Raw genomic sequence first — 13,735 nt, 5'->3', positions numbered from 1 at the left:
GGTGCCGGTGCCGGGCGGAAAATCAAGTCAAAGAAGCGATTAAAAAAGAATCATATACAAATAAAATCCGTGGAGGATGTCCCGTTCAAAGGCCGTTCTGTAGAGGGGTTCTCGTTGGAGGGGTGGAGGAGGTTGGTTGGTTTTTACGCACTGGGGGGAGAAAAAAAAAAGTGTAGGCTAATTTAGAAAAACCTTGGCAACAGTTTCCACATAAATTACTAGCTAAATTTAACAGAGGATATTTTAACTACAAGCTATATACTGTAAGGCTACCAGGCCTATGAGTTCAAATAGCATAAATATGCTACTTGGGTTTACAGCAGATGTCTGATTTTGCTACTCATTCTTCATCTTTACTCAGACTCCAGTTAAACATTGCTTGGTATTTCTAAGCTTTTAACTGGTTGGATCTAGTTTTTATGTTTGCATAATATGAATATCAATTAGGACCACTTAAAACATGAAAAAGAAAAACAACTTTTAATTTACTCAACTAAAACTTACTTTTTCAATTTGTCGGGCAGAAAAATCAGTTTTCAGCATTCAGGAGCGTTCAGTCAAAACGTCTGATCTTCATGGTGGTGGGGAGGGGGAGTCCTCGGTCCTGACGCTCCGGTCTCGCTCTCTCTCTCTCTCTCTCTCTCTCTCTGCTCCTTTCTTGTTATTTGAAATTGCAGTAGGCAGTTCAGCTCAGTTCACTTCAATTCAGTTCTTCCTTTCAAAGCTGCCATTCAGTCATTTGGGAGGGCCTATGTATTCTATTAGTTTCCCATGCGTGCAGCGGCAGCGGGACTTGCTTTCCCTCTGTGCGCTTTTTTCCTCTTCTCTTCTTCTCTGTCCACCTTCCCCGTGCAGATGACAGACTGAAGGAGAAAGTAGATGTCCCGCAGTAGACTTACAGTAGAGTCGCTACAGTAGAGTAACAGCAGACTCTACTGTAGAGTAACAATAAAAGCAGTCGTCCTCTGTGCGCACTAAGTGAAATATGACATTTTGCCGCAGCGCCTCTTGGCTTTGTACCCAAGAGAGAGAGAGAGAGAGAGAGAGCGAGAGTGGGGGAAGGGGGGGGGGGGGTGCGTGTGAGTGAGAGAGAGGGGGAGAGTGGGAGTGTGTGTGTGTGTGTGTGTGAGTGAGAGAGAGAGAGAAAGGGATGACTAGAAGAGGAGAGCGAACGAGGGAGAGGTAACTGTAGGCTAGAGAAACAAACAAAAAGAGAGACCAAGTGGAAAGAGAGTTAAAACGTTGACACAGAGAGAACTTGTAATGAGTGTGTGAAAGACAAGCAATGTTCCATGTTATTTTGTTTTTTGGCAATATTAATATATAGGCTATAATAATAATATATATTGCTCTCAAAGCAGATTGAAATAAACTGAATGAGAGAGAGCGCAGCTTATTTACTTTATATAGGCTATCCACGATGTTGCAGTACAGTACAGGACTGTGTGTGTGTGTGTGTGTGTGTGTGTGTAAAGCAGCCTACCGGTAAATGACTGAAGTGGACACACACACGCACACACTGGATGAACATTTCCCGCTCTATCGGTTTGCTCATTTCCAGATTGTAATATGAATTCATATATCGCACAATATGTCTTTAACTGAAGTCTACTCTGACTGTCTCTCCCTCCACCCTCTCTGTCTCTCTCTCCTCTGCTTTCTTCCTTTCTTTTGAGATGTCTCCTCCCTTTCTCTTCCCTCTCTACATGTCTCTGAGCCCACCCCTCTCTCTCCCACTATCTTTCTCAATTTCAATTTCAATTTTCAATTCAAGGTGAAAAACAAAAGTACATATTGCCAAAGCAAAGTCAACCAATTGAAATGACAGGAATCAAACTCCCGGTTTCTCTTGCTCTCTGCATCTCTCTCCTCCCCATCTGTACCAGGCGCAAGAGTGGGCCTGGTATTGTTTGTACCTTGTGTGAGTGTGTGTATGTAATCATGGCAAAATGGTCCTGGAGACAGCTATTGTAGAGGGACCTACTGTACCATAGACTGTGTAAAAATAATGGATAGAGTCAGGGGCGCACTGGGATCATAATTCAGGCCGGGCATTAGATACCAAGCAGGCCAGGCCGATACGGGCCGACGCTGGCCTGCTGTTCAGTGAGTGGCCTGACTGCGGGCACCAAAATTTATTTTTTATTTTTTTTGCAGGCCAGGCCAGGCCACCGGGCATTTGCCCGACGTGCCCGATTATGCAGTCCGCACCTGGATAGAGTCACTGTGACATCACCCATTGGTTTTTGGACCATTTTGAAGCCTAGTGTGGCCGTCGCCATCTTGGGGGCGTTGCACAGCTCACACAAGATGGCAAGAGATCAGGCAGGGGTTTCTCCCGCCTGCTATTGGTGATTGACGAGCTGCGCGATAACTGGACAAGCGACCTGTCAATCACGCCCAAAACATCGTCTTTTCTATTGTCTATTTTACTCTAAACGAGTGAATTATATAAAAAATTCAGCCCCGGTACAGTTGTCATGAAAGGTGAAATTATCTATATGAAACAAAACCATTTTATGTTTAATCCTGTTGGAAAGTCAGGCATTTTAACATGGGGGTGAACGGAGAACGACTCCCTTTTGGAGGTAGCCTCAAGTGGCCATAATAAGAACTACAGCATCACTTCCGCAGCTTCCTCTGTCAAAAGCCCGAGCTTGCTGCCTGCCTGTCTGTCTGCCTACCTGTCTGTCTGTCTGCCTACCTGTCTGTCTGTCTGTCTGTCTGTCTGCCTGTCTGTCTGTCTGCCTACCTGTCTGTCTGTCTGTCTGTCTGTCTGCCTACCTGTCTGTCTGTCTGCCTACTAGGGATGGGCATCGAATTTCGAATTTTCGAATAATCGTTGTTATTATCAAGGTCGACTTTTATTATTGAAAGTCAAAATTCGATTTTTTTTTTGTGAGTGAAATGTTGCATTGTCTCCCCTGATTCTAAGTATAGTCGAATCGCTTGGTTTGAGCAAGTAAAACAATTTTTATAAGCATTTTAAGCAAGGTTTATGGAAAAATGAATGGCGGATGAAATCCCATGAAGAGGGAGAGGGGGTGACTTTGGCACCCCTTTGGCACTCAGACCTGAGCCTACTAAATATTTAATGAACCACTCATGATTGTCAAAACTGTTTTTTATTTTCGAAAATGTCAATGTCATGTAACATGTTCTTTACTTCAGTGGTGCAATGCTTGTTTGAGCTAAAAATCCACAGCAGAAGCTTTTTCTATGAATTAATAAAGCCTTAGACTTAGAATCAGGGGAGACAATGCAACATTTCACTCACAAAAAAAACAATTAAAAAAAATAAAATTTTAATTTTTTTTACATTTTTATTTTTATTTCGATTAAAAGTCGACTTTGGCCAGCGAATTTCGAATAGTGTTTTTGCTAGAAATGCCCATCCCTACTGTCTACCTGTCTGTCTGTCTGTCTGCCTGCCTGCCTACCTGTCTGTCTGTCTGCCTACCTGTCTTGTCTGTCTGTCTGCCTGTCTCTCTGTCTGTCTGTTGCCTACCTGTCTGTCTGTCTGCCTACCTGTCTGTCTGTCTGTCTGCCTACCTGTCTGTCTGTCTGCCTACCTGTCTGTCTGTCTGTCTGCCTACCTGTCTGTCTGTCTGCCTACCTGTCTGTCTGTCTGTCTGCCTGTCTGTCTGTCTGTCTGCCTGTCTGTCTGTCTGTCTGTCTGTCTGTCTGCCTACCTGTCTGTCTGTCTGCCTACCTGTCTGTCTGTCTGCCTGTCTGTCTGTCTGTCCATGGACAGATTGTTGACACAGTAGCGTCAAAACTGTGCAAGATGCAGTCACAAAATTCCACAGGTGTGTAGTTGACTTGAAAATTAAGCCCCTCCCCCCTCCCCCCTTTAAAGTTTACGCCCCTGGTCCACATTGGTTTTAAGTGTGGACCCATCGCATGATACTCTTCAAAGTTTTCTGTTTTTTCTTTCTTCTCTCTCTTTCCACTTGGTTTGTAGGTCTCTCTCTCTCTGCCTGTTTTTCTAGCTCTCTTGTTCATTCTCCCCTCTTCTGTGTTTCTCTAAGCAGTCCGGCATGGAGACATTACCATCATTCATAACAGGCATGGAAATGACTTGAACAATATTTTAATTGAAATATTTCATCAGAAAATCAGTTTCCAGGCCGCGAGGGAGGAAGACCCGCCCTTATCAACCACAGACCATTAGCTTCCAATTAACACACCAAGACAGTAGAAGAAAAGGCGGCTTCCGACAGAGATTAGGCCCGAGGATTTAGACCCGGGCTGCTCTCCGGAGGAAAAACCCCCAAAGCACACATCCATTATTCCACAAACTGGAGGTAAAAGCGATTAAGTCCAGCGTAATTTCACTTCAAACAGTCATATAATAATAACTCATATAAATACTTTTCAAATGAATGCATTGTTCAAGGAGAGAAATAAGAAAACACTATAGTTGACAGCACAGAGACAGCTGAATGATGGTTTACAGATGTCATTAAAATCTCCGGTGTAGGCAACCTTACACTTTGGCGGCCCCAACTGGCAGCGAGAGATAATTGTTTGAATTTTTTAATGTTTAATTACCCTTGAATCGCATCACGCCCACTTTTCCGACTTTGTCAATCGATTCTGTGTCCCTTGTAAAAAGGTTTGTTCTCGTTTGAAGAAATGCTCAAGCCAATCAGAGCCTTTGTAGGCGGGATTAAAGTTAGAACCTGGTTTGGGATTGGTGTTTCAGCAGGATTTTTTTTTTTAATGAAATGAAGGAATACTCCTCCCAGAAATTTTAATTTGACAAATGCAATGCCGATCGACACAGATTTTCATTACATTATGGAACAAATTCCGTCCCCCCCACTTATGCTCCCCATTCATTGGATTTTTTTGAAGACCCGCTATGAGAGCCAATCGACACGACACGAGCCGCCAAAATATGCATTAATCAAGCACCCGAAACCGACCCGCAAACCACCAATTGAATGCATTATACTGTAGTGTTAGGTCTCAGGACTGAGCACCACAGCGCTGTCCAAGGTGCTGATCCTGCTGCAGTGCTGTCTGTCTCCCGCGACAACAGAAGGGGAGATCTAGGCTAAATACACAGTTTGTTCCAAATGGCATACTTTATTATCGAACAGCAGCAAAGTAACCCTTCATTAAAGACACACACACACACACACACACACACACACACACACACACACACACACACACACACACACACACACACACACAATTCACAATTTAATGTTGAACTTTTCACAAAATAGCCATATGTTTAGGTCTATGGTCTTTGCACATTAACTCTGTCTCTCTCTTCCATTCTCTCTGACACACACACACATACACATATACACAATGGTATGCAGGAGATTATTGACATGGATCAGTCCCATGATTTTACTAAACCAAAATGTATCAATTTCACCTGTCTTTGCAGTTGGTATTTAAAACCCAGAAGAAGAGTGTCCTAACCCCTCACCCTGAGAAGCCATGTCTGCTGGGTGATCTGCTCAGAGGCAGAGAAGACAAATGAGAAATAGGGCGCCAATGCTCAACAATTCCCTCTCTTGTTGTTACACCTAAACACATCATTCCTAACACTTACATTTTAAATTGTATTGCCTTTTTTTAACCCTGCTAACATACCCTTGGGACTTGGAATCAAGTATCTATAGCCATTGATTTCATAATAAAAAATTATAATCATCTAATGGCAGAAATCCCAGACACAGATCGCTTAGAAAAGATCAATTTGATTGATTTCAAGGTTTGGAGCTATCCTGTTGGCAGATAAATTATGGAAAACAACCTCCTGGGTGGATTTAATTACTTTCTTTCAAGTGTCAGAGGATGAAATTAAAGGAAAAGACAGATTGTCAAGGCATACATTTATTTTAGTGATTCCATTCCAAAATGGCACCTACTCTTATGTTGAGAGTCATGCTTAAGACCTCTGTTTAGAGAACAGTTATACCGCCGCCCCCACACCAGAATAAATCAATAAAACAAAACAAAATAAAAATATGTATAATGTTTTGGGATTAGATCATTCCCTGTCTGTTTTTATTAGATTCATTTTACATCCTTTACTGGGGGAAAATACATACAAAGTGCTTTTGAGGATAGAATCACCTGTGATTTTGTAATGAAATGATAAGCTGATAAAAGAAAATGAATATATAAGATTTTTACCATTATCATCATCATCTTTATTCAAGGCATGACACATTCAATATCATCATCATCATCATCGTCGTCGTCACGATTATCACCAACTACAACTACAATGGTGACATGTAAGCCGTGAAGTTGTATCAGTCACACATGACATTTTCTCTCTGTTCTCACTGACTATCAGTAAGATCAAAGAAAGCAGGACAATGACATGGACATGCACAGGCACAGGCACACACACACACACACACCCACATACACACACACACGGGCACATACACACACACGCATACACACACACACACACACACACACACACACACACACACACACGGGCACATACACACACACACGCACGCACACACACACACACACACACACACACACACACACACACACAGACACACACACACACACATCAGTGAACAGGATACATTAGACTCAACTGAACTTGCAACCATACAAAGGACATTTGCAGATCTTATTTTCTGTATTTATGATGGTTTATTAAGTACTTATTATGGGGACTGTGATACATCAAAATCCTCCTTTCTTCTCTTGAAAGGAAAGCATACTTTCATTAATTTGCTGTTTTATATTCATGCGCATCAGAACATCAGCTCAGTTGATTCCCTCACACAAACACAAAGAAACAGAAAGGAAAAGTCTCCTTAAAAGAGTCCTCCTTATAAAAATACAAAATTATGAATCCTTTCAATATGGAAATATGAGCAAAAATAATATGTGACTGATAATCTTGAGAGTCCATTATCAATATTGATGATGATGGTGGTGGTGGTGGTGTGTGTGTGTGTGTGTGTGTACTGTACACTACGGTGCAGCACTGTGTGTTCCAGCAGACAGACAGGCAGGTGTGTAGATCTTCACCGTCTCGTCCCAGGAGCAGTCCACTACCTGCCAACACACACACACACACACACACACACACACACACACACACACACACACACACACACACACACACACACACACACACACACACACACACACACTTTTTACACATGCTGTAGATATAAGGACTTGGGGGGGTTGAGTGCCTTGCTCAGTGGCACATCAACAGCACAGTAGTAGTACTAGATTGACAGTATGGGGGAGCGTATAGCTTGACTCTGATTCAAACCTGCAACTCTGCGGCCACAAGCTTCTCTAACCTGAAAGGTGCTGGCATCCCTGTTGAGAAGAAACACGCAGGGGTGGCAGCTTCTTTCTTTCTTTCTTTCTCCCCTCCCCCCTCCCTCATTTAAATCAGACGAGTTCCAATACAAAATCTCATATTCACCTTTTCAAAACTGTGACAGACAAAATACTGTCATTGTTGGCATGAAAGTAAAGCTCACTGTTAAATCATCTTGAAACGACTGCAGACTGGCGTCTAAAAACCTTGACTTGCAAAACAGCCAGATTTGAGAGGATGCACCCATCTTCATTCATCCCCTTTTGATTGAATTATAGGCAGAATGCACAATTCCCCCCAAATGGAGATCTAGTGGTTTGGACCGTGCAGCTCTGTCTCCTCTCTGTGTGTTTAGTGGTTTGGACCGTGCAGCTCTGTCTCCTCTCTGTGTGTTTAGTGGTTTGGACCGTGCAGCTCTGTCTCCTCTCTGTGTGTTTGTATTAGCGATCCTCAGTCAGGATGTGGCTATCAGCTGAATGACATGGCTCTGATGGGACGTGGCTATCATCTACATTACATTACATTACATTACGTCATTTGGCAGACGCTTTTATCCAAAACGACTTACAATAACACATTTTTTGTCAGCAATAGAACAATCAACTATGGAGCACAGTCTGTGACAACTACAACTTCTGAAGGAACAGTGGTACAAGTTTAGGTTAGTGGTACAAGGTTGGTTAGGTTTTTTTTTTTTTTTTTTTTATATAAGGAAAGAGAGAGACGAAGTTAGATCAAGGAGGGCCCAGATGGAGCCTGAAAAGGTGTGTCTTTAGTCTTTTCCGAAAGATCGGCAGTGATTCAGCAGTCCTGACCGAAGGTGGAAGCTCGTTCCACCATTGAGGTGCCAGGGACGAGAAGAGTCGAGATCGGGATGAGCGACTTTTGAGCCCCCGTAGCGAAGGAGGGGCGAGGCGACCTGCACTGGTGGAGGAGCGAAGGGAGCGGTGAGAGGTTTGGAACCTGACCATGGATTGCAGGTACCGGGGAGCTGACTGGTGTACTGCCCTGTAGGCCAGTACCAGTGTCTTGAATTTGATGCGGGCCAAGATGGGAAGCCAGTGGAGCTCCTGGAAGAGGGGAGTGACGTGAGAGAATTTGGGTTGGTTGAATATCAGACGGGCTGCAGCGTTCTGAATGAGCTGAAGCGGTCGGATGTCGGTGGCAGGTAAGCCGGCCAGAAGCACGTTGCAGTAGTCCAGGCGGGAGGAGACAAGAGACTGGACCAGGAGTTGAGTCGCTTCTCTTGTGAGAAAGGGACGGATTTTGCGGATGTTGTAGAGAGAGAACCTACAGGAGCGCGCTGTAGCAGCTATGTTGGCAGAGCAAGACAGCTGGTTGTCAAGGATCACCCCAAGGTTCTTGGCTGTTTGGGAGGGAAGTACAGTGGTGTTGTCAATTGAGATGGAGAGATCTGTAAGAGGGCAGTCTTTTCCTGGGAGGAAGAGTAGCTCGGTCTTACCAAGGTTGAGCCTGAGGTGGTGGGCAGACATCCAGTCGCCAATGTCTTTGAGGCATGGAGAGATGCGAGCCTCGATTTGAGTGTCAGAGGGGGGGAAGGAAAGGAAAAGCTGGGTGTCATCAGCATAGCAGTGATAAGAAAAGCCATGAGAAGAGATCACATAGGCAAGAGATCTGATATAGAGAAGGAAAAGTAAGGGGCCCAGGACTGAGCCCTGGGGGACACCGGTGGTAAGAGGACAGGATCTGGAGAGGGACCCTCTCCATGAGACCTGGTATGAGCGATTCGAGAGGTAGGAAGCAAACCAGGAGAGTGCAGAGCCTGAAATGCCGAGGTCAGACAGAGTGGAAAGAAGGATTTGGTGGTTGACTGTATCGAAGGCAGCAGACAGGTCAAGGAGGACCTGTCTCTCCAGGCCGCAGACCAGAGTATGGCAAATGGAAGTTGGAAACCCTCATTAGTGTTTTGCTTGCACCTGTGTTTACCCTGCCTTTTTGACACAAAATGGCCCCCATGAAAAGGGTCTATTGTTTGGCCTTCACTGGCAGGGTTCGAGGTAAAATACTGTGTCACTCCTCTGAGGAAAACAATGGGAATGTATTGTATGTCATGTATTATTCATGTGTAGTCACAGGAGTTGGGATTCCAAAGGAACACTTTGTGTTTTAGTAAACTGCAAAGTGGAGAACAGGGGAGGCTGTAGGCATCTGGAGCCGAGTGCACCAGCTGGGCGTACGCCTAGGTGTAACGCCCAAATTCCACTGAGTCCGGGTTCGGTCCGTCTGCGCTACGGTACGGCTTCGGAGCCGATACGTTTCCACTCTAATCAATGTGTCAACTCCCACCTACTCCGCTGCGTTGCGTGTCTACTCCGTCCCAGCTCCGACGATCCGGAGCTCTCCGAAGCAGATCCGCAAGGCTTCTATTTTTCACGGATGTCGGAGCAAAGCCGCAGCAAGTTGGGCGGAGCCAGGCCTGGAGTCAACAGGTCAGAGGTGCTTACAGCATTCAAGATCAAGCCAGAGGACAAACATGGATGAGGAAAAGTTCATGATTGAAGTGGAAAACCACAAAATAATATATGACACGACACATCCTTTTTACAAGGACAACACCAAGCAAGTCCACCCCTCCTCTGCTTCTCCAGTTGGGAACAATGATCTTCTGCCTGTTTGTTGTTGTATTTATCCCACATACAAATTGTCTCGCGCGAATGCGCGCGATTTCACCGCGAGAACTTGTCGGTTTCGTCACTCCAGCTGTCTGGCGGAGCGGAGCCGTGACGTGCTCTGCACCCAGCCGGTGAGTGTTGCCGGAGCACGGAGCAAAACCGGAGCACAGCCGCAACGCAATGCAAATGCACTCAGTGGAATCCCGGCGTAACGCTACGTCCGACGTAGAACTCAAAGTTACGACTAACCTAATTTTATGACTAGTGCACCATGCAGTCTTAACCCCTGTATGCGCTGCGCCTGGGTGTAACTTTTACGTCTGGTATGGAGCAGGCGTAAAAGTTACACCTAAGGCGTACTCACTGACAGCTGTCTCATCTTGATGTGCAATGTCGGGACTGACAGCTCTGTGCCGTCAGTGTCATTCAGTCCTGTGATGTGGGGGAATCTTCTCCAAAAATATCGATCGATATGTGGTGTAAATGGACGTTTTGGGCGCAGGACCTCCGCTTGTCGGTGGGTTTTTAAAAGCTGATGCGTCGGAAGATCTTCCCATTTCTTCCTGACTTCGTCAACTGCCCGCAGTCCATCATCGCATTCAGTACTGATTGCACTTGTGATCAAATGCCATGCATCTTGTTTGTTTGTGTTGGCACTGTTAAATTGAGCTGTGAGAACGTTTCTATGCTTTGAATACAACTCTATAAGTTTGAGCTGAGTTGGAGCTGTCTGTCAGCTGTCTCCAGCTCATCTGAGAGAAGTGTGTTGCTTGGCAACAAGCACGTATTCACGTGAAGGTGCACGTCCGCAGCCTAAAGACCGGGCGCAGCTACGACCATGGTAAGTCAGGCTTGGTGCACTCGGTGTAAATTCAAATCACAACGTCGGGTGTAGCTAAGACCGACGTAAGAGTTAAGACCTACTTTCTTAGGTAGGTGCTGGTGCACTCGGCTCCTGGTTAGAGAGGTGGGCTGTAACCGGATGACCGACCACCACCAAACAGAAGTCATGTAACACTAGCCTATAGTCAGTTCCTCCAATCAGAAGTCATGGAACTCTAGCCTATAGTCAGTTCCTCCAATCAGAAGACATGGAACTCTAGCCTATAGTCAGCTCCACCAATCAGAAGTCATGGAACTCTAGCCTATAGTCAGCTCCACCAATCAGAAGTCATGGAACTCTAGCCTATAGTCAGCTCCACCAATCAGGGAGTTCTTACTGGAGCCCAAGAGCCTCTGGGAGAGACAACGGGTCTGTCTGTAACTCAAGTGAGCTCCTATCACCTAGCTACCTAACTAGATACTTGATTAATTAGGTAAATAATTTTAATATAGGTGGATGAAAAATAACTCGTTTCAGACGTCCTCATGCTTGAAGGTAGCATTGCACGCGACAGGTCACACTGCTGCTGTTTCCATTTAATATACAAGATATTTTCTGACCAAGATTGATCAAGTTGAATCCCAAAGCATTTGGCAATACATTTGTATAAAACGGCATGGCTGGGGGCTGTTTTCTCTAACGTTATACTACTTTTATAATCCAGAAAGGTCGAGGATTCACAGGCTAACGTGAACACTTTTAATTTGAAGGCGAAAAAGGGAAATGGTACATATGACCTGATAGAATTGACAGACCAGTGTCAAATCAATCTACGATCAAGACCATTTCCCCTTTCCGCCTTCAAATTAAAAGCGTAAAACCCAGCTAACGAAAATGTTACAAACCCTACAAATGAAATGGGAAGTAATGCCAGCTTATCATTTAATAAAGCACAGTTAAAACTAACTGCACTTAGACTTGAAGGTTTGCAATGCTGCTCTCATCCTGGCTGTGTAGTCCTGCTTTGGGGCGGGCGGAGCGAGTTCTCTAACGTTTAAACGTTAGTTTAAAGGTTGACATTAGGCTGACATTATTGACTATTCTAGAACAAAAATGAAAAGAAAGTGACAGATATTTGTTATTTAGCCAACGTTGTTTCACTTTTTTCTGATGCGGTCGGCTTTGTGGGCGTCGCCATTAGGGGCTCGCTCCGTTCTTCTTCGTCGTTTTGGAAGGGGCCCAAGGTATGATGGGATACCCTAACCCACCAAAGTGTGCATGCTATGGTTCCTCGAAAATTATCCATAACCAGGTACCTAGAAAGGTTGCAAATTCAGTGAACTTATGTATCAAACTGGTTTCAGACAGCCTAATTACAACTTCTTACCTAGAAATGCCACCTATATTGCTCGTTCACTTGAGAATCAGACAGGCCCAACAAAACAACCAATACGACCGTACACCGGAAGCAGCTCGGCCACGTTTCATAGTCACCCCTCGTCCATATGAATAATGCATTTCACTTCCTGCTTGTGTTTCCTGAGTGTCTGTGTTTCCTGCTTCTCAATACGCAGCTCAAAAAACATGTCAAGTGGAACCAGGGTGGCCCCACACAGAGCTCATGTGCGCTGATGACGTGCGTTGATGACGCGCCACTGCCGTTGTAGACGACATGCAGCCCGGAGACGCTGCACGGAGACGATGATTAACCCATTCATTCATTCTCACTTGACATGGTGGCTTCAGAGACACGCCCCCTCCCTCCTGACATGCCCCCTCCCTCCTGACACGCCCCCTCCCTCCTGACCCGCCCCCTCCCTCCTGACCCGCTGCCTCTTTGTGCTTCTGGATGCACCGGCCGGTGACTCATCCACTGAGGAGAGGAATGCCCCTCCTTCATTAACTTGTGGGCATAATGGAAACGCACACACACTGGCCAAGACTGCAGCAAAGCACGGAGAGAGGGAGAGAGACAGAGAGAGACAGAGAGAGAGAGACAGAGGGAGAGAGACAGAGACAGAGGGAGAGAGACAGAGAGAGAGACAGAGGGAGAGAGACAGAGAGAGAGACAGACAGACAGAATTTATGTTCAAAGAAGCTCTCTGCCTCCTCAGTATTTTCCATTCCAATAATAATAATAATAATAATAATAATAATAATAGGGATCCACGCACTTCGTGCTTGGACCCCTAATAATAATAAAAACAAAAACACTAATAAGCCTGTGGCAGATATGTCCTCATAGAGACAGTCCGCATGTATGGGAACGCCCACAAAATGTTAAACGTCTGGCGCGCGAGTGGGGTAAAACCGCCCATATATCTCAATGGGCTGACTCACCAAAAGACGGTGCTGCGGCTCTAAACTACAGGTTCGGGGGTTCTAGAGCAGAACACAAGACGTCTGCTCAGATGTGCGTTTACTGCGGTGGTTAAATCCCCGATTGTGTCTGCCTGGGCTGGGCTATCAGCTAAATTCTAACTTTGCTGAATGGATAGAACGTTTTTTTTTTTTACCCCACCCTGACCACGCCCCCAGCCAGGCTGAGGCAGCTAAACCAGCGTCTATGACGAGACGTGGCCTCGACCTATGAGAAAAAGGCACACAGCGTTTGTACAGTGTGGAAGGATTCTCCCAACGTGTTGAATCGTCATGGCAACAGTGTGGGAAAACCCCCCGGAACCCCCTGAGTGAGTGACGGCTCCGGGACACTCCCCCAGCAGCCAGGTGAAAGCAGCCATCAGCAGCAGGAGTGCTCTAATCCATCAGTGGACTTCAACCTGTTTGGCTGAAAGGCTGACACAGCAGGACTGTGCAGAGTGGTGCCATTTACACCAGACGCCATTCTGCAAATTCATGCAGCGAGATTACATACAAAGACAATTCAAACACACGAGCAGACGCCAATTAGCTCCGGGTGGCACAAATAAGACGAAT

At 45.4% G+C, this 13,735-nt stretch overlaps 1 protein-coding gene across 1 annotated transcript in view; it reads right to left on the bottom strand.

Moving 5' to 3' along the window:
* Window positions 1-6,165: 6,165 nt before the first annotated feature.
* pex7 (peroxisomal biogenesis factor 7) overlaps window positions 6,166-13,735 on the bottom strand; it is a 100,587-nt gene continuing 93,017 nt past the window's right edge. Inside the window, 1 exon segment of the mRNA XM_083642668.1 lies at window positions 6,166-7,062. Coding sequence (XP_083498794.1) covers window positions 6,979-7,062 — 84 coding nt within the window. The 3' untranslated portion in view covers window positions 6,166-6,978.

Source organism: Poromitra crassiceps (genome assembly GCF_964638095.1).
Source record: "Poromitra crassiceps genome assembly, chromosome: 9".
In the NCBI taxonomy this organism is placed as follows: domain Eukaryota; kingdom Metazoa; phylum Chordata; class Actinopteri; order Beryciformes; family Melamphaidae; genus Poromitra; species Poromitra crassiceps.
This window is presented reverse-complemented; position numbering and strand designations above follow the sequence as displayed.